The 19,622-nt window shown below is 37.4% G+C and overlaps 1 protein-coding gene across 2 annotated transcripts in view; it reads right to left on the bottom strand.

Annotated features, from left to right (window-relative positions):
- The window catches only part of Abcd3 (ATP binding cassette subfamily D member 3), a 61,917-nt gene that overhangs the window by 13,446 nt on the left and 28,849 nt on the right, over window positions 1-19,622 (bottom strand). For both annotated transcript variants that reach the window (XM_028880074.2, XM_028880076.2), the window contains exons 5-16: window positions 14,895-14,964; window positions 13,502-13,599; window positions 13,044-13,167; window positions 11,453-11,509; window positions 9,058-9,200; window positions 6,004-6,073; window positions 4,600-4,669; window positions 4,418-4,515; window positions 4,232-4,323; window positions 2,586-2,677; window positions 2,430-2,502; window positions 827-890 (exon numbers count right to left, since the gene is read on the bottom strand). In XM_028880074.2, coding sequence (XP_028735907.1) covers window positions 827-890; window positions 2,430-2,502; window positions 2,586-2,677; window positions 4,232-4,323; window positions 4,418-4,515; window positions 4,600-4,669; window positions 6,004-6,073; window positions 9,058-9,200; window positions 11,453-11,509; window positions 13,044-13,167; window positions 13,502-13,599; window positions 14,895-14,964 — 1,051 coding nt within the window. The remainder of the gene's footprint in view (window positions 1-826; window positions 891-2,429; window positions 2,503-2,585; window positions 2,678-4,231; window positions 4,324-4,417; window positions 4,516-4,599; window positions 4,670-6,003; window positions 6,074-9,057; window positions 9,201-11,452; window positions 11,510-13,043; window positions 13,168-13,501; window positions 13,600-14,894; window positions 14,965-19,622) is intronic.

Below are 19,622 nucleotides of genomic sequence, written 5' to 3'. Positions count from 1 at the left end.
AGTTTTCCAGGGACTAGTGAGTCGGCTCAGGAGGTGAGGATGCTTCCTGCCAAGCCTGATGACCTGAGTTCAACTCCTGGAGCCCATACAGCAGATGAAGAGAACCCACTCACTCAAACTGTGTTCTGACCTTGACATACTTAATAAGACATGTGCTCCACCCCCAACACACAACACACAAAATGTATAAATAAAATGTAAAGAGAGAGAATGATCTTGTATTGTTTGTATGGATATAAATCTTCCTGCATAAACACCCCCCTCAAAGAGACTTTTGATTTAGAGTTTGTTATTTAAGGCAATTAAAGTTGTATTTGCATGTTTAAGTTTTCATTATACATGGTAAATCTAATTAGATGGATCTTTTTGTCATGGACTTTATTTGCAAAAAAATTTGTTTGAAGATTATTTTTTCATTTGTGCATGTGCATGCCCGCATAAGTTTATGTGTACTATGTGTGTGCAGGAGCCTGCAGAGACCAGAAGAGGATGTCAGATCTCCGAGGACTGGAGTTACAGACAGAAGTCAGCTGCCATGTGGGTGCTGGGAACAGAAGCTGGTTCCTCTGTGAAAGCTTAAGTTCTAACTGTTGAGCCATCTCTCCAACAAAACAAATTTGATGCAGTAGTAATCCCTGAAAATTTTAAAGCCCAATTAATTTTAAGAAAAACGAGATTTCTAGATGGTTCAAAGAGTTAGTTTCAAATGTAATAGTATGGGTTTAGATAGAGACAACTCAAACCTTAAAGTTAATTTAAATATTCAAATTTCCAGTTCATATTTTGAAGATAATTTAAACTCTTATATGAACACTTAAAAACTTACTTCAAAACTAAGATCCCGGATCAAGATATCTCCATTTGGTGTTGCTAAAGGTACATGATCAAACCTAAAAAAGGATATTAATAAAAAAGGGAAATTAATAACAAGTAAGGAACTCAAATAACTCAATACCCCAAATAGAAATAACCCAACAAGTAACGACCATTCAGACACTTCATAAAAGAATACTTTCAGAAGACAAGACGCAACTGAAAAGGGTCTCGAGATCTTAACCACCAGGGAACTGCCTCTCCAGACTGCAATGAGTGTCACCCTGTGAGGACGACAGTTATCACGATGAAGGTAAGTGCTGGCGAGATGCAGAGGAATGGGAACCCTTACCTACTGTTGGCAAGAATGTAATTAAACAGCATAGAGGGTCCTCAGAAAAATAAAGACTTAACTGCTATGAGTTCTCTGCTTCAGAGAGACAATCCCATTCCAGAGAGATAACCAAAGGAAATAAAATAATTGTCGCAGAGTGGTATCTGCACTCCCATATGCACTGCAGTATTTATTAAACAAACCAAAAGGGGAACCTGAAAGTCTTTCAAATGATAAAAAGAAAAAATATATCATATGTGTAAGCACACACTCCTCATACAAAGGAGTATTATCCAGTCTTAAAAAAAAAAAAAAAAAAGCTGGAGAGTTGGCTCTGTGGTTAAGAGCACTTACTGCTCTTGCAGAGGACCCAGGTTTGGTTCCCAGCACCCATATCAGGTGGCTCACAACCACTTGTAGCTCCAGTTCCAGGGGATTCAATGCCTTTTTCTGCTCCCACATGCACCTGCACAAACATGGTACACATGCAGACAAGTAGGAACACACACAAGCACGTAAGTAAAAATCTGCTTTAAACTCTCAAAACCACAACATATTTGTAAAAGAACTCAATCAGTCATTTTTGATGGTAGAGAACATCGCGGTAAACAAAGTAGGACAGAAAAAGAAACACAGTTCATATATAACTTATATGCAGAATCTAAATCATTAAATTCATAGCAGAGAGTGTTGCTAGGGACTGAGGGAAGGGAAAATGTAAGTGATGTCATTCAGAAAGTATGAAGGAAGATGAGTAAGTTCTAGAGGTCTAACCAGCAGCATAGGGACAACAGTTAAAAATATGCTCTACACACATGAAATGGCATACACACGTTCAGATGAAGAGACAAGAGATACAATAATTTTCTGGAATATGGACACTGTTTTACAGTGTGTATGTAATATCAAAACATCAAATTATAGGCATTAAATATATATAACTTTTATGTCAATGATACCCCAAAGCTATTTAAAATTTTTTTTTTTTTTTTTAAGATTTATTTATTTATTATGTATACAGCATGTATGACTGCAGGCCAGAAGAGGGTACCAGATCTCATTTCAGATGGTTGTGAGCCACCATGTGGTTGCTGGGAATTGAACTCAGGACCTCTGGAAGAGCAGCAGTCAGTGCTCTTAACCTCTGAGCCATCTCTCCAGCCCCTATTTAAAATTTTTAAAGTCAATTTTACATTACACACGTAACTACAAGCTGATGAGAAAGGCTGCCATGAAGTGAAGTAAATACATATAGTACAGCACAGCCTTTTCCTGTACATACTTTATAATGTTGTCTGCATTGATGATTTCTCCAGTACCAGGTATCAAGGGGCTAACTTGTGCTCCTTCAGTACCTTAAATGGAAAACAATTATTAAAACATCATATATTAGGAGCAACTTACAACTGTGACTACAAACTGGGGTGTTTATATTTACCCTTTTCCTGCTGCGATACCATCGTGCGTTCATATTTGCCATGATTTAAATCCTTTAGTACTTGCATTAATTCTGTAATCCGAGCCGTAAAACTAAAATTTAACAGAAACCATAATCAAGGTCAGGGTATTACTACATCTTTTATATAAACTGAAATGTCTAAAATTGTAACTTAGCTTAAGGGACATAAAAGAAGTCTCATCAGCATAAAATATTAATGATAACACATGTGCCCTATTTTGCTTCAGTAAAAGAGAAAGAAAAAAAGGGAGGAGGTTTCACAGGATCCTCTTCTCAACAACACCCTATTAAGAGGCAAGACAGCAGTGTTTCCCTTTGTCAAGTAATCTTGCTAGTACACTTTGCAGACCCAGGAAGGTTGGGTCCTGAGCTGCTGGAGTGACTTCTTGTCACGACTAATACTTTCTACCAGAAGCACGGATTCACTAGAGGCATGCTACTTCTCTCTAAATGGGGAAACTGAAGCTATTTCTGCTCTCATACTCTGAAGAAGGGAAAAGATGAAGAATTCTGAATATATGATGGAGTTCATGGGACAATAGAAATCAATCCAGTAGCAAGAAGTTGGGGATTATAAGAAGGTCATGGAGGTCAAAGAAAAGTTTTCTCATCAGAGAAGCAAAGGGGGATAGTTATTTGTTTGTTTATTTGGTATAAATAACAAAAAGAAACTCCCAAAAGGAAACCTTGGGAGGTGACAGATACAATTACACTCTCGGTGTTGATAGTTTCACAGAAGCATACTTGTTCTTATATTCATGATTTTGTGTGCATTAAATATGATGTTTTTAATATACCAATCACTCCTTAATAAAATGTTTTTTGTGGGGAGGAGAAAAAAGAACCCCTGCAAGGAAACTGACATGGATGAACTCATACAAGTCTGAGGAAGTTACTAACGAGTACAACACATAGCAGCTTCTCAGGAACAAGGCCTCACAGTGTTGACCTCTGACTTGTTATGAAGACCCTAGCAGCTATGACAGAGAGAGAACGCAGGAACAGATACAGGCCTAGAGAGAGCTGGTGGCAGCACACTTCCTTAGACAACCCAAAGTCTGTGGCACTTTTCACACCTTGGTATGGTTTGAGGTTTCTGCCTTCTATTTCAGCTTCTGAGCTGTTCAATCCCATCCCATGAGCTAAAACAGCTTTGCTACTGGGTAACATATCTACAACTAACCACAGATGCCGTAAGGTAATTGGTTTATTCCACTAAAATCAACCTCTATTCATTTATTTAGCTAAGATGTTGGTATAAACCCTTAGGGGTAAAAATCCATAGTTGAGAACAAAAATGTTCAAATGTGAAACTTCTACTCACTAACTTAAATTTCTGTAAGAAAGGGCTGCCAAGAATGGTAATTTTCCAACTTATTCGAGGCCAGAGTTTGTGAAATACAGCAAACATAACACTATTCTGGATAAGATTCAAAACAGCTGTCTTCAGGAAGCACAAAAAGTTCACTGAGAGAGAGGTCTTCCTTAATTTTCTACCCAAACTAGCTTCCTAGAGTAGGAAGGGTCAGTCGCTCCCTCATCTTAATTTCAACTGGGTACCACATTTTAAGAACAACATATATTTACAACTGATTCAATGCATTGCTTATTATTACTAATCTTACCCAGCCAGTCTAGTCATTTCACGGCCAGCCAAAACTATACGGCCCAGAGCTTGAGACATTCTCAAAAGCATTCTTCCACTTTGGTAGTAATCCTTAAAGAGAAACAAGCATTAGATTTTGCTCACATTTCTAAAATAAAAGCAAAGCCTTAATGTGAATTTGCCCTCATCAGTATTATTACTTCACCTCTAGGAGCTCTGAATGTGTACTATGAAGGTGCCGAGGATGGGAGAGATCTAGGAAAGGGCGACTGACAACCAGGTACCCGACTACTGTGGCAACATCTGGAACAAAACAGTTAAATTAAGTATCATTACTTCACTTGCCCCACAAATCATGTCCCACCATCTCTTTTAAAACATACTTACATTTGGCAATGATGCTATCAATGAAACCCATAGAAAACCGAAAGAAAATGAAATTATGTAGGTGTTCCACCTGAAAGAAAACAAAAGAAAAATGTATTTTTTTTTCTTTACAAATAAAAGAACTAATTTTCCCTAAGGATAAAGCACAGTTAATTTACAAACAGTAGCTATGATTCATCACTCTGCTAGACACCAAACAATGAGCACAACACTGAGAAAAAAATCAGGTTCCAAACACACACCCTATCCAACTATTACTTAACAACAACATATTACACATAATAGTATAATGCTGTTTACAATACTGCTAGAGACATACAAACTCATCAGTCACTAAAGCAAAGAAGAAGGATGAGAATCCATTTCAAATAGGCTTGTCAGAGAAGGTAAAGCTGTAATAAGCTGTTAGTATTTGGGCTGATAACCCCCGGGCTTAGAGAAGCGATGTGAAAAGCTGGTCAGTGGACAGCAATCTTAAGGAAAGGAGCTTTAGATGCTCTAATCAGTGAGCACTCTAAAAACTCAAGTTAACATTAAATGGAAAAAATACAATTTTTGAAGTAGCTCAAGACAACGTTTTAGTATTTGTAAAATATGTACTTAATATCACAATTTCCATTAAAATACTAGCTCCCTAGAGACAGGATTTCATCTATCATGCTCACCACCTAATTATCATTAGCACCTAATGATGGCACCTACCAAGCACTCTAGCTGGTACTCAGTATCTGCTGAATGAGTAAAACTATTTGAATAAAAAATTTCCAAGCATCAAATAAAGAAAAACTGTTTTTAAAAAATCTCTATATTCTAAATCAAAGGTCACTTGCGTTATCAATCAAGTTTTATTAGCATAGCCACACCCACTCACACATATATTATAGTTCCAACAGAGACTATGTGGGCAGGAAATGTAATATATATACATAACTATCTTGTCCTTTTTAGCTTGCTGATTCCTGCTGTAAAATGTTCTCCACTAATCTGTGGGAGCTATAACTTAATCATCCAATGAGACTTCTTTAACAACCACTGCAAAAATGCGCAAGACTATTTTAGTAAATCATCCCATTTAATAAATGGAGAATTTAATGTTAATGCAATAGTTTTAAACTTTTATAGTTTAAAACACAGTATAAAGACTTGCTATTTAAAATACATCTTTAACTATGTATTCATACCTATATAAGCGCACACACAAAAAAAACCATGTGACCCTCAAGTGTTTTGTTTTGTTTGGTTTTTTTTTTAAGATAGTTTCTCTGTGTAGCCCTGGCTGTCCTGGAACTTGCTCTGCAGACCAGGCTGGCCTCAAACTCAGAGATCTGCCTGCCTCTGCCTCCCAAGTGCTGGATTAAAGGTGTGAGCCACCACCACCTGGTTACCCTCAAGTCTTTATCTTACCAGTTTTCGGAAGACTGAGTGGATTGTCTGCTTTTCTCGTTTATTCCCATTGTAAAAGGCAATTTCTTCACTATTAAAGAAAATAATTCAGCAATTAATGTCAATGTTCTCTCACCCTGAAATGTAACTGACATGCGGTGTTCAATGAGTGAACATTAATGTTTGTATGGACATCTTGGTCCAGTGTGATGGCTCAGGGGTAAAGGCGTGCTGTGCAAGCCGGCCAACCTGAGCTCAATCCCCAAAACCTACAGAAAGGCAGAAGGGGAGAACGAGCTCCACAAAGCTGTCCTCGTCGCCTCCTCAATAATAATAAAACAAATAATAATAATAATAATAAAGAAAAGTAGCTGTCACTAAGAGAACATTTGGCATAAGCCAAGCTAGGGACTGTACCTGAGATCCAGTTTCTTTAGGAGTATATGGGCACACACCTGACTGGATCACAGACTGGACTATAAGCTACCTGTATGTAACCTGGTATTAAAGATGAAGTGAGCAAATGCTCACAAATTGTAACTGAGGCAGAAGAGGAAGACACTTTGATATAAAGGAAGATTAGGCTGAGGTGGACATTATAGACCACATGTTAAATTGCAGACCTAAATCAGAGCGGGGACAAAAATAACAAAAAAATACAAGTAGTGCTATTTTGATAGACAGCCTTTGAAAAACTGAAAAGCCTAAAGTCCCGACAGTGCTGCAGTGCCCTCAGGGCTAGATGCACCAAAGCTCTTCTTATTTTTGTCCCACACCATTCCTCAACAATTTCCTGAGAGTGTGAATGGGTCCACAAGGGCCAAAAGATCTTCAGCAGGGAAAAACCAGTTCCATACAGATGAAGAAAGGCTCAGTATAATTAGATAAATTCTTTAGAAGCCAGTACCTTACAGGTGAAGAAAGGCTCAATGTATTATACATTCTTTAAAGTTACATAACCAGCAGAGTTCAACAGCTAAAATTATCACTCTTGTCTAAACTAAAGCTTATAGTCTTTCTACCCTGTAAATATGATGTAAACTGCCCAAGTAAAGGACTTCCGGAGTTACAGATGGTTGAGCCACCATGTGGGTGCTGGGAATCAAAGCCAGGTTCTCTGCAAAAGTAACAAGTGCTCTTAACCATACAGCCATCTCTCCAGCCCCTACAAAGTACTTCTTACAGCACCAGAAAGTAAGTATCTACATGGAAGCCCAAATACCACACCTTAGACACACTGAGAATACGTGTGGGGCTGGTGAGATGGCTAGGCAGCACTTGTATGCAGGTTGACAATTTGAATGCCATCTCTGAACCCAAGGTGGCAGGAAAGAACTGAGACCTCCACATGGGTACTATTACGCACCTGCACACGCAATCTATAATCAAAGTGCACACAAGAGTTAACCATTGGAAAGGGATCTGTGGTGGTTTGAATGAAAATGGCCCCACAGGTCCGTAGGGAATAGCACAATTACGAGATCTGGCCTTACTGGAGTAGGCATGCCTTTGTCAGAGAAAGTGCATCACTAGGGGGTGGGCCTTGAGGTCTCAGAAGCTCAAACTAGGCCTACTGACTCAATCAGTTAATTCCTGCTGTCCACGGATCCAAATGAAGAATTCTCAGCTACTTCTCCAGCACCATGTCTGTCTGCATGCCACCAAGCTTTCTGCCATGATGATAATGAACTGTAAGCCAGCCCCAATTAAATGTTTTCTTTATAAAAGCTGCCAAGGTCATGGTGTCTCTTCACAGCAATAGAAACCCTAACTAAGACAGGATGGTACGTAAGGCAGGACAGAGCCAAGAGGAGAGCCAGCAAGAGCCACAACTCCAATCCTACTGTGCCCTTGACTGCTCTGTCCTAAGGATTCTTGTGTGGCACAAGCAATATCTCCACTACGGGAGCATGTTTGTTTTCTAGTAAGAGCATCCCATAAACAGCTCTTCACTAACTGTACCTATTATTCCCCTCCCCCCAGCATGAAATCCACATATAAAATTAATATGGTTTTAACAAGGAAGCAAGAGAAGAGGACAGTATTTTTTTGATTGTTGGTTTAGTTTTTTTTTCAAGACAGGATTTCTTTGTGCAACAGCTCTGGCTGTCCTGGAACTTGCTCTCTAGACCAGGCTGGTCTCGAACTCATAGAGATTCACCTGCCACTGCCTCCTGAGTGCTGAGATTAAAGGCATATGCCACTACCACCTAGCTGGAAGAGGAAACTATTAAGAGTGAGATCTCCTAAGTAATTCTGTAACTTCCTATAGAGTAGCCTACATAGTATTACATAGATACTAGGACCCTCAAAATTGACTTAAAGTTGGCAGATGGACACAAGAAAATTTACAGAGCATTCTAGCTCCTGATCAAAACCTGAGCCAAAAGCATATATGTAGAGTTAATCCTCATAACAACTCCATTATCTATCTACGAGAAAGTGAAGCTATGAATAACTTGCTAAAATCACGTAATATAGAAAGAATTGATAAGTAGAAAGGGTACATTTTGAAACTATTATGGATGGCTTCAATACCTACATTTTTTTTCCTTCATATTTTAGATGTCAAAACTGTCCAGAGGTCTAAGGGCATCACTTCAATGGAACAGTACCTGCCTAAATTCAAGAGATCCTGAGGCTCCCCTTCTCCCCACAAAAAAACAAAAAAAAAAAAACAAAAAAAAAAAACCCTATCTGGAAAACAGGATCACTGAGCACTGCAAGACAGTCGCAACTTTAAAATGTCTATGGATAAGTTAAGGCAAAAGTTTCTTTGAATAAATACAAACAAATTTGAATTATATCAGGACTAAACTTTAAGATGAAATTCACAGAAAATCAGTTAACAGAAGATATGAAGAGGTCAATCAAGGAAACTACATGGCTAACAGAAAGAGGGCTTGAAACATGCAGGATTTCTACTTTATAAAACCAATATTCTTCATAAAACTTGTTTTCAAAACAAGTAAACACCACACTATTTCAGTAACTATACTGCTAGACTTTCAATATAAATGACATCAATATCCACAAAAAGAAATTTTCTTTATAGTTCTAGAATGTTTCTCTTACCTATTTGTGATAAGTCGAGAATTAACATATCTATATTCTCCTTCATACTTCTGCTCCGTTATTGTCATCTTGCCAATGGGTCTTCTAAGTCGAGTTAGGAATAGCCCAGAAACAAGCAAGTAGGCCATCATGCTTGCTGGGCCCTATGGTTAACGAGAGAATGACACACAGAGCTCAAGGACACGGTAATAAAAGCATGTGTAGATGGTCCGAAGTAACAGCCTGAGAAAGCTGAGCCTCTGCTTATTTTCCTTTCTTTCTGGGAAACAGAACACTAGTCTCTACCTTTCTGTTACTATCATCCACCCAACTCCTGTAGCTCTCCTCCCCAATATCTGTTCACCTAAAACCTCTCCGGGAACTTACCTTCTCAGCCATCTAACACTCTTCCACTGGAACCATCTTAATGTTCTCTCAGTCCACAAGAATTCTCGGGCTCTGTTTCACATTCTATTTGAATGTTAATGTTCCCCTAGGTTCCTTCCTAACTCTTGTCTCATCCTAAATTTATACTTCTAAGCCTATCATTTTTAGAGTACAAGATATTATTGCCAAGTATGTGCCCTACACCCTCACCTGAACAGTGTATAGGTGCCTCAAGGACACTTTGTTAAACAAACTATCAGCCTTTCCCTGCTTGTACCTAAGCTTTCGTCTTCTATACTTTACAACTCTGTAAATGACCTCACTGTACACTGACAATCTTAGAAGATGCAACCAGTTGCCAAACCACCCTTAATTTCTACACATCTCTCATATTCAAATCAAATTTATCCCAAACAAAACTGTTTTCCTGAACATGCCATTCAGAGGAGCAGTTTTTACATAAGTTTAACATAACTAATGGAGATCTAAGTATCACTTCAAAACAGTCAAATGTCAGCTCCAATTCTTCCAGGCACTAAATACTTCCCTGAAACTTCCATTAGTGGACATTCTCACTTCATTATAATTGCCTGAATAACTACTTTTTTTTAGACATTGTAATGTTTAAACTTCGGCAGGAACTGATTCACCTTTCATGGCTAGTACAATGTATATGAACATATGTACCAAGATTTTTCAAAATTGTACCTGAATGATTCAAAACACTTCAATAAAAACAGCACAAGAGCAGAGGTGCTAACTGTATTTTTAAAATGTTGATGCAGAATTGTACATATCAATATGTACAAGAAATACAAATTACAGTATAGAAACTAGAAAAATTAGGTCCATTCACTCTTATGGTACAGTCAGCTAGAGAATGATTAAACCTTAATCACAGGGTAGTGAAGAGAAAAACAGGAAATTCAAACAGGGAAGCAATAAAAATAACAAGGCAAACTATTAATCAACCACAAAATGGTTGTAAAGATACATATATATAGGTACATAAAACCAACACATTGTTATATGATTTGCTATAAATATGTAATCACTATAAAATAATTATTCAAGTTAGACATCAGTAAGACTCAGAAAGAAAGACTCTTGTCACCATAAATATCAGAGACAAGAGGATAAGGCTCATGGACTAGTCAATAATTATATTATAAAACACTTCTGAAATGAGTATTCATTCTGAGTATATTGATGATTTTATTCTTTTTAGACTCTGTCAAGTCTCTCTTTAGATGTTACTTTGGAACAATAAGTACATGTGTTCAATGTACGTAATATGTGCTTAAATATTTCTAGCTACTATTGTGAGAAAAAAATTTAAGTAACTAATTTAGTAAACATTAAAAAGCCAAATTACAATACTTTTAAAGCCTCCAGTATAGTATTACTTTACAACCAGGTCATATTAGGTATAATGTGAAGATGTTCCCAAGCTTAAATTTTTTTTTCTTAGACCTTCATGATGATCACAATGTAATATTGTAGATTTTAAAATGTAGAACAGGGGTAGCTGTGGGATGACTCATCACTTTCTGAGAGCCAACCTGGGTCTGCCTAAGGGCCTTAGCAACAGCAGCTGAGACATGATCTGGAGATGACCTGGACCAATGAGAGGCAGCCATGTCACACCAGCAGATGCATATTCATCAGACCTACCCCCAAGGTGGGAAGGAGGGTATATAAGACTTGCCTCTGACTGAATAAACTGAGCTTGTTGTTTTGACATTCTCTCAAGAGTCTGTGTCGTTGACTCTGCGCCTACTTGGCCCCCTCCCACAAAGGGAACAACAGCACAGGACCCTGCCACAGGTAGCAAGATGGCTCAGTGGGTAAAGACACTTTTTGCCAAAGCTAAGCTCAATCCCTGGGACCCTACATGGTGGAAAGAGAATATAAAACTCCTATAAGTTCTCCTGTGATCTGTGTGTGTGTATGTGTGCATGTGTGTGTATGTGTGCACACAAATGCATCTATACAAATACAAATGAAAGAAGAATAAAAGTGGACTCACCTGAGCTCCAATTGCACTTGTTAACTTGAAAATATACAAAACTATATCTAAAAATGGCTGTAAAATAAACATTAGAATATACAGAGTTAGAGCTCTTGAAATAGAGGTATCTCAAACAATGACTACTGACTATCAAGTGGGAAAAATACTTCTCTTCATCATTAAGATAGCTCTACTAGGATAATTACCCATTAGTAACACAGTAACATTAAAAAAACTACTTGAGTTATAATTCCAAATCTGCTATGCATTTTTCTGGTTTTGATACAACTTCATCTGTAAAATGAGAGGGTCTTTCTTCTGTAATACTATTTGAGTCTATTACTTTATTATAACAATTACATAAATGAAATAATCAAGTGAGTCTCTGGAGCTTATCTGATGATCCAATACTCAAGTTTCTACATATTAAAGTACTGCTACCCACTGAGAACAAATTCAACCAGGGTTCTGACACTAGCATGTATTTTAACTCTTTTCAAGAAACCCAAATTGTGTTCATTTATTTGAAGTCTAATACTTGAGTACTAATACAAATGGTTTGCTTTATGAATTGGCTCATACAAAAATGTACCTTTCACTTTCTCTGTCTTGCCCATTATAAAGAGCTTAAAAATATTTTAAAAATTCAATTCAAATATATGTAAAGGCTACTGGCCAAAAATAATATTCATAATTTAAATCATGTTTAAAACAGAGAATGCACTATAGTGCATAGAAACACTATAATTAATTTCAGAACACTTCTCTATTGTGGGTACGACACTTTACGAGCTACAAATTTGCTCAAGTGCCAAGAGGAAAGAATATGTAACAGTTTCTCTACAAAATTAGTTCCATAGGTCTATTTATACACTGAAGAGAGAGGTGCTAGGAAAATGAGTCGGTGGATAAACTGTTTGCCATGAAAACCTGACCATCTAAGTTCTGATCTCCACAACATGGCAGCACAAGCATCTGTAATCCCAGCATGTCCCCTCTGGAGATGAGAAATTGAGATGGGAGAATCACCAGAATAGCCTGTGGGCTAGCCAGCTTAAACCCAACAGTGAACACAAGAGAGATACTATCTCCAATACATGTGGAAGGTAAGAACTGACACCCAAAGTTGTCCTCTGACCCTCCACATGCATGGCATGGCACCTGACACGTTAACACATTCAAAACGCAAACGCACGCGCACACACACACACACACACACACACACACACACACAGAGTTACTTTTTTCACATAGGATGATACTGAAAACAGGAAGTCTTGTCTCATTTTACGGATGTATACTTTGAAATTATAAACTGAAAAGTCAACCTGTATCAAGTGCTAGAGGTAAACAGGCAAGAGACCCAATGGCTGAAATCAGTCCACAAAATTCTTATAAAACTTTTGTAAGACACTACTTTCAATTCTAAGTCAAATACTTCACAGAAATAAGATTTTTAAATTATATAATTAAAACAATTATAATTATCCTAATTTTCTTTTAAAAGAATTATTTATACACTATTCCCTTCCATCCAATCAATTCTATATGAATTCCCTCAGATTCTAAATTCAACAAATTTAACAAAATTTTTTAAGTAAAAACTTACCTTACTAAGATTTGAATATAGGTCAACTACACTGTTACAAAATTTTTCTACATCTTGTGTGAGCAGCTGGTCTGGATTTGCTATTCTGTTATCCAGGTTGCCCATTTTATAATAGGTGAAAGCTCTGAAATAGCAATCAAAAAGTGTTTTCAAAACAAGCAATTACAGAAAGCATGCATTCATATACCACCCACTGCATAAACACAAACGGACCAGTCTAGACACCCTAAGAATTGTCCTAAGTTAGTCAGCCGTGGGGAAGCAAGCCCAGAGAAGGGTGGTCTGATGGCTATTAGGAGAGCTAGGACTAGAGCCCCGTCACTGACAGGTCACTCCTCCCCAGGTGCCCCTAGTCTAAGAGACATTTTCTTCAGAAACAATCCAGTAAACAAGAAAAACATCTGATATCATAAACATTACTGTCCAACTTAAGTATTTGAAAATAGGGCTTCACTTACTGGAGATACTCCTCATAGAGGTATCTAGTGAGCCTCACTCGGAAGCACAGTTTGAGTTCGTTTAAACCATACTTCAAGAAGTTATTAACCAACGAGATCTAAAACAAACAAGCAAGCATTACTGGTTTTGTTTCAACCTCTACTTACTAAATTGCAATTTACTCCTCTATCAGTTTCTGCATCTACAAGTTCTGATTTTCATAACCCACAGGCCATACTGTACTTCAGTTCTGTTTTGTTTAGGTTTTTATAAAATGCAAAAATAAGCAGCTAAGCCACATGCACTTAATTATCCTATCTGGATTTTTAGTTGGAGCTTAATTTTAATATATTATTATGAGATCCTTTCTGGGTGATCAAAAATGCAAAGCTTTCCGATTTCTACCTGATAGAGACTTTACAAGTTCAGAAACTTGTATTTCTACACTCTGCTCCACTACCAATACTACAACCTGGACAGCAGGTTTTTGTTTTCAAAGTGTGAGTTTTATATGCTACTTTCCAGATTATTCTAGAGCCACTTTACTAATCTATCCCACCATTAAATCAATCCTTCCAGTTCCGTTTAAACTCATTTTATTAAAGATGCTCCCACATAGTACTTCCAACCTTTGATACCTGTTAGCTATCTTAACTTTTTAATTAAAAAAAAATCTAAAAATTATGTATGTCCATCCTCAAGTATTAAACTAGAAATTAATTAGATTTCATAAGCAAAGTTCTCCTAAATCTGGACATTAAAAGTCTTATATGGCCAAGAAAATAAAAATAAAAACCAAGGCAAGAAAATCATTTGGTTTTTAGGCTAAACTAATTGCTAAGTAAATTCAGATATAGACTCCAATTTAACAGTGGTTCAAGTTGCAACTGTTTATGTTTTATTCAATAGTTCCTGGGCGGTTTGCCCATCTTATTCCCAATTTCACAACCTGGAAATGTTTTCAGTTATCCCAAGTGGGAGAGGGGTGTGATTGCCACTTAAGAGAATGTGGCTAAACACTTGAGAAAATCTAGTCAGGAGAACGTTGAAAAGAAAAGAGAGAAAAAGGAAGGGAGGGAGAGAAAAGCAGAGAGAGAGAGAGAGAGAGAGAGAGAGAGAGAGAGAGAGAGAGAGAGAGAGAGAACAACCAGAAAACAAAAGAAAGAAAAACAATGTGTGTGTGTATGTGTGTGTTATTACACACACACACTAACATAAAGAAGATCAAATCAAACAAAATTTTTTAGTTTTCAATTAAGTGTAGGTTTACACTGAAATATTAATCCATAAACTACAATTTTTAACACAAAATTAGAATTTAATACCACAAATCTTTAAAGTTAGTAAGTACAAATTCAAGATTTAATAGGTGTAAAGTTCTCCCAAATCAGAGTTCAAAGGAAGTGCACTTACAAGAGGCATGGCAGCGATGAAGTTGAACAAGTATCTCTTGAAGTCTTTACTGCTACGGCCAATGATGCCACTGCAAACCATCACATGCAATGCATTAGTTGCAAAAGAAGCCCAATGTAACACTGGAAAGCCTAGAGCTCTAAAGCCCTTCTTGGGAATGTCTACTGAATCATAAAGTAATAAAAAAAAAATGAAATCTTGGAAACAAGTTTGCAAATTTTGCAACCTTTTAACAGCTTGCTTGAATTTGACTCTGCAGATGATAAAATGAAGTAAAAATGGTAACCAAGGGCTACTGGTGTATTCAAGGGAAGACCTGTAGAACCTGTGCTTAGTTAGCACCTGCAAGGTTCCGGGTTACAGCACCCGGGAATTCTGGGATATTACAGATAAACCAAAGTAGTTTTTTGCTGGTTTTAAATATTTTGGCATCCTTGATTCTCACTGGAATGAACTAATGACAGTAGAAAGACTAAGAGGGTCTATCTCAGTGAGCTTGAAAGAGCAGAGGAAAGAAGTGTAGACTTTGTGGGTCTTGTTGCAACTACACATTTGCTGTGGGACGGTCTGTATGTCAAATTGCTCTGATTGGTCAATAAATAAAACACTGATTGGCCAGTGGCCAGGCAGGAAGTAGGTGGGACAAGGAGAGAGGAGAATTCTGGGAAGCGGAAGGCTGAGGCGGAGAGACACTGCAGCCACCGCCATGACCAGCAGCATGTGAAGATGCCGGTATGCCACCAGCCACGTGGCAAGGTATAGATTTATGGAAATGGACTAATTTAAGCTATAAGAACAGTTAGCAAGAAGCCTGCCATGGCCATACAGTTTGTATGCAATATAAGTCTCTGTGTTTACTTGGTTGGGTCTGAGCGGCTGTGGGACTGGCGGGTGACAAAGATTTGTCCTGACTGTGGGCAAGGCAGGAAAACTCCAGCTACACACATTGCTTCCACTACTGGAGTAGTGGAAACCTAGACAGCCTGACTAGACTCTAACAGAGTTTTGCCAAAAAAAAAATATAAAAAAAGAAAGAAAGAAAAGAAAAGGAAAAAAATGAGACTGAGTGTGGTGGTGCACACTTTAATCCCAACACTCAGAAGCAGGCAGATCTCTGTGAGTTTGAGACTAACCTGGTCTCCATAATGAGATTCAGGCCAGCCAGGGCTACATACTGAGACCCACCCCCTTTTTTTTTAAGGTGAGTAATGAGACTTCTCCTACAGGTTCTGACTGGCCAATCCTGGAACTGGCTGACACATGAGAGAAGCATCAGAATCAGTCTGTAAAAGCTTCAGGTCTGTGCTGGAGAGATGGCTCAGCAGTTAAAAGCACTGGCTGTTCTTCCTGAGGTCCTGAGTTCAATTCCCAGCAACCACAAGGTGGCTCACAACCTTCCTTAATGAGATCTATTAACCGCTTCTGGTTTGCAAGCATACTTGCAGACAGAACACTGTATACATAATAAACAAACATTTTAAAAAAATGAATAAATAAATGAAAAAATAAATGAATGAATGAATGAATAAATAAAGCTTGAGGTCCCTCGACACATTCAACAAAATCAGCTCCCTTCATCTGCTTTTAAAACACATATTAAGAATCTAAAATAAGGGTTCTACTACTTTAAGAGTTTGAGAGTAGGGCTGGAGAGATGCCTCAGCAGGAAAGAGCACTGCTCTTCTTTTTGAGGACGTGGGTTTGGTTCCCAGCACCCACACAGCAGCTCATAACTGTCTGGAACTCTCTTCTAGCCTCTGGGGGGCACTAGCCATGCATATGGTGCACACACATTCATGCAGGTAAAACCCACATACATAAAATAAAAATAAATCCTAACAAGAGTTTGAAAGCCATTATGACAGTCGTATACTATGCATGTGTATCTATTAAAGAGATAAAACGTGGGGTCACAGAACTTTCTTCTCAGAGAATTCTTATTAATATTCCCTAATGTGATTATATAAAATATTTCTCTCTCTCTCTCTCTCTCTCTCTCTCTCTCTCTCTCTCTCTCTCTCTCTCTCTCTCTCTCTCAAAACATGGCAGCAAACAATTTGCCTAGATCTTCCAAATACCTGACTGGTATATGATAAGGAAATAATTTATTTTTTATGAGGAAGTAGGTAAATAAATTTGGGAAATCTGGATTAAACAAAGCTATCAAACATCCTTACAAAGATCTTCTCAAAGATTTTAATATATAAAAATCTAAAATGGCTTACAGCATGCTCTGTTTCTTGACAAAACTTTTAAGAAATGGTACCTTACACTAATGGGGAAAATAAAATATGCAATTTTTCTATAATTCTTGAAGAGAAAGAGATACTGGTCTTTGTAAAAGCTGAACTAGAAGGAAAACATGGAACAGTACCGACATACTGTTCACAGCAATGACTCTACTTGAAACATGAAGCAATTAGGACAGTACAAAAGCTTCTAAGTCTCAGTTAAAATTGACTCGAACTGCAGAAAACCAAAGTGTTTTAGCGCTGCCCAAGCTGTGAAGCACTTGAAACTATCTACAACATTTTGTCACATGCCATCCATCATTGTGCACTGTTTACCAATGGAGTAGCTGCTATAAATTTAAAAAATGGTTCCTTGAATAAAGCCACACTTCTGCTTATTATTCCACTGCAAAAGAAAAATAATTAGCAATGAGTAACCTAGTCACTATTACTCCCAAAAACATAAAGACATTTATGAAAGATTGTTTTGTGTTTTAAAAATGCTTAAAACAAAACAGATGAAACTAAAATACATCTTTATGGTTGGATAGAGCAGCCATAGTTAAGAAGGATCCTCTTGCACACTGTGGCATCACTAGTTTCTACCTTACAAATGTCTGGCCTATTACAATTTACCCATTCTACACACTTTTTGGCCATTACTAACAAATAAGTCTGAAATATGAAAGAGAATAAAATGTAGCACACTAATAACACTAACAAAGCTCCTGGAACTCTAAACCTACTTATAAGAGCCAAAAAGAAAAAGACAAACAAATTCATTCACAATGTAACTTTAATATTGACACAAAAAAAACTGTTAATTTTTCAAATGAAATTGTCTTGCAATATTAAAACTACTTTAAACTACACAGCTAAGTGACTACCAAGTGTCAAAGTCTCATACATTCCTGATGCTCGAGAAGTATACTGCAGAGAAAGCTGTCTTGGTTACTCTCTCCTGGGAAGGGATGCCATGAGCAGAGAGCGCACGAGCACAGCACTGACGAGAACAGCGCAGGCACTCCTGAAACCTCAAAGCCCACTTGCAATGAAAAATTATTAAAATGTTTATTGTGTTTTAGACAGGGTCTTGTAATAGAATGCAGGCTGGCCCCAAATTCGCAGTCCTCCTGCCTCGGTCTCCTGAAAGCTGGGATCACAGGTGTATGCTACCACACCCAACTCCTAAAGAATTGTTTTAAATAAAGTAAGACTTCAAGAAAACTTGCAGCAAAGAATTTTTTAGTTTCACAATTAAAATGTAAAACTTGATACCCAATAGGCTGACTCACAGAATTATAAACTGGATCATATCCGTCATCATCAATTAAATTACATACGACCACTCTCAGCAATGCACTTTCCATGTTACTAAGTATGTAAGAAAATCAAGTCAACAAAAAATAGAAATGTCTAGTACATAAAAATTACTTTTGGACTACAGAAACATGAATTTATGATATCTGAAAAGAAAAAAACTTTAAAAGATAATTTTCCATTTTATTCTTTAAGAGATAAAGCAATATTCAATTCTGTAATCATTCTTTATGTGATTCTACCCAGATACTTAATATAATATTTGTAGTGGGCATAAATTGTATACTTTTACCACACACAAATACAATAATATCATTTGTGAAAACGGTAATAGTTGGAGGGACTCTTAAAATATAGATAAAATTATCAGAGAAAAATATGGAAGGTTAGAAATGTCTTCTGTGTATTTATCATATGAGGCCTCAAATTACTTGGGCTTATGGCTTACATAAATATAGAGCATGACCAAAAAATATTGCACATGCACACACTTAAGACTCCTACAGACACCCTTCAACGGAAATCAGATGATCAACAAGCCTTAACTGTTTTTTAAGGCCTTCACTCTGAATTGTGAATTCACAGCCAAGAGTCAAAAGCTGCTTGAGAACATCCTCTAACATAAACAAGACCATTAAGGACACAGAAATAATACTGGCAACTAATGACAAAACAACTAAGAAGAAAATAAGGTAATAGCTTCAGAAATGAAAAAGTTCCTTAAGTGAAAGTATGACTACTATAAAAATGAAGATCCCTACAATAGATGGTTCTTGGAAATAAAGTTCTAAGTGTGGAGAAGCTTTCTAGCTAATAGAATTAAAGACATGGTAGGTAGTTTTCAATCCTTCCTGCAAATCAGAATCACCCGGGACGTCTCAAACAGCAACAGCTAATTAAACTGGAACTCCTGAGTGAGACCTAGGCATCAGCAATTCTTAAGATGGTACCGAAGATTCTACATCCTGCAGCCAAGATGAGAACTAGAAGCCATAGAGTGACACTTTCCAAGTCTGATGACAGCTCAATCATCGATTGAGAGTGTGAGCACAGAAGACATTTTCAGAACCACAAGGTCTCAAAACTTTATTCTCCTTGGCCCTTTCTCAGAAAAAGACTGTGTCTACCAAAATGAGGAAGTTAACAGGGAAAATAACAATCAAAGATTTAGGCACAC

The sequence above is a fragment of the Peromyscus leucopus genome, chromosome 6 (genome assembly GCF_004664715.2).
Source record: "Peromyscus leucopus breed LL Stock chromosome 6, UCI_PerLeu_2.1, whole genome shotgun sequence".
Classification (NCBI taxonomy): Eukaryota; Metazoa; Chordata; class Mammalia; order Rodentia; family Cricetidae; genus Peromyscus; species Peromyscus leucopus.
The sequence above is the reverse complement of the archived record's forward strand: the minus strand, read 5'-3'. Positions and strand labels throughout refer to the sequence as shown.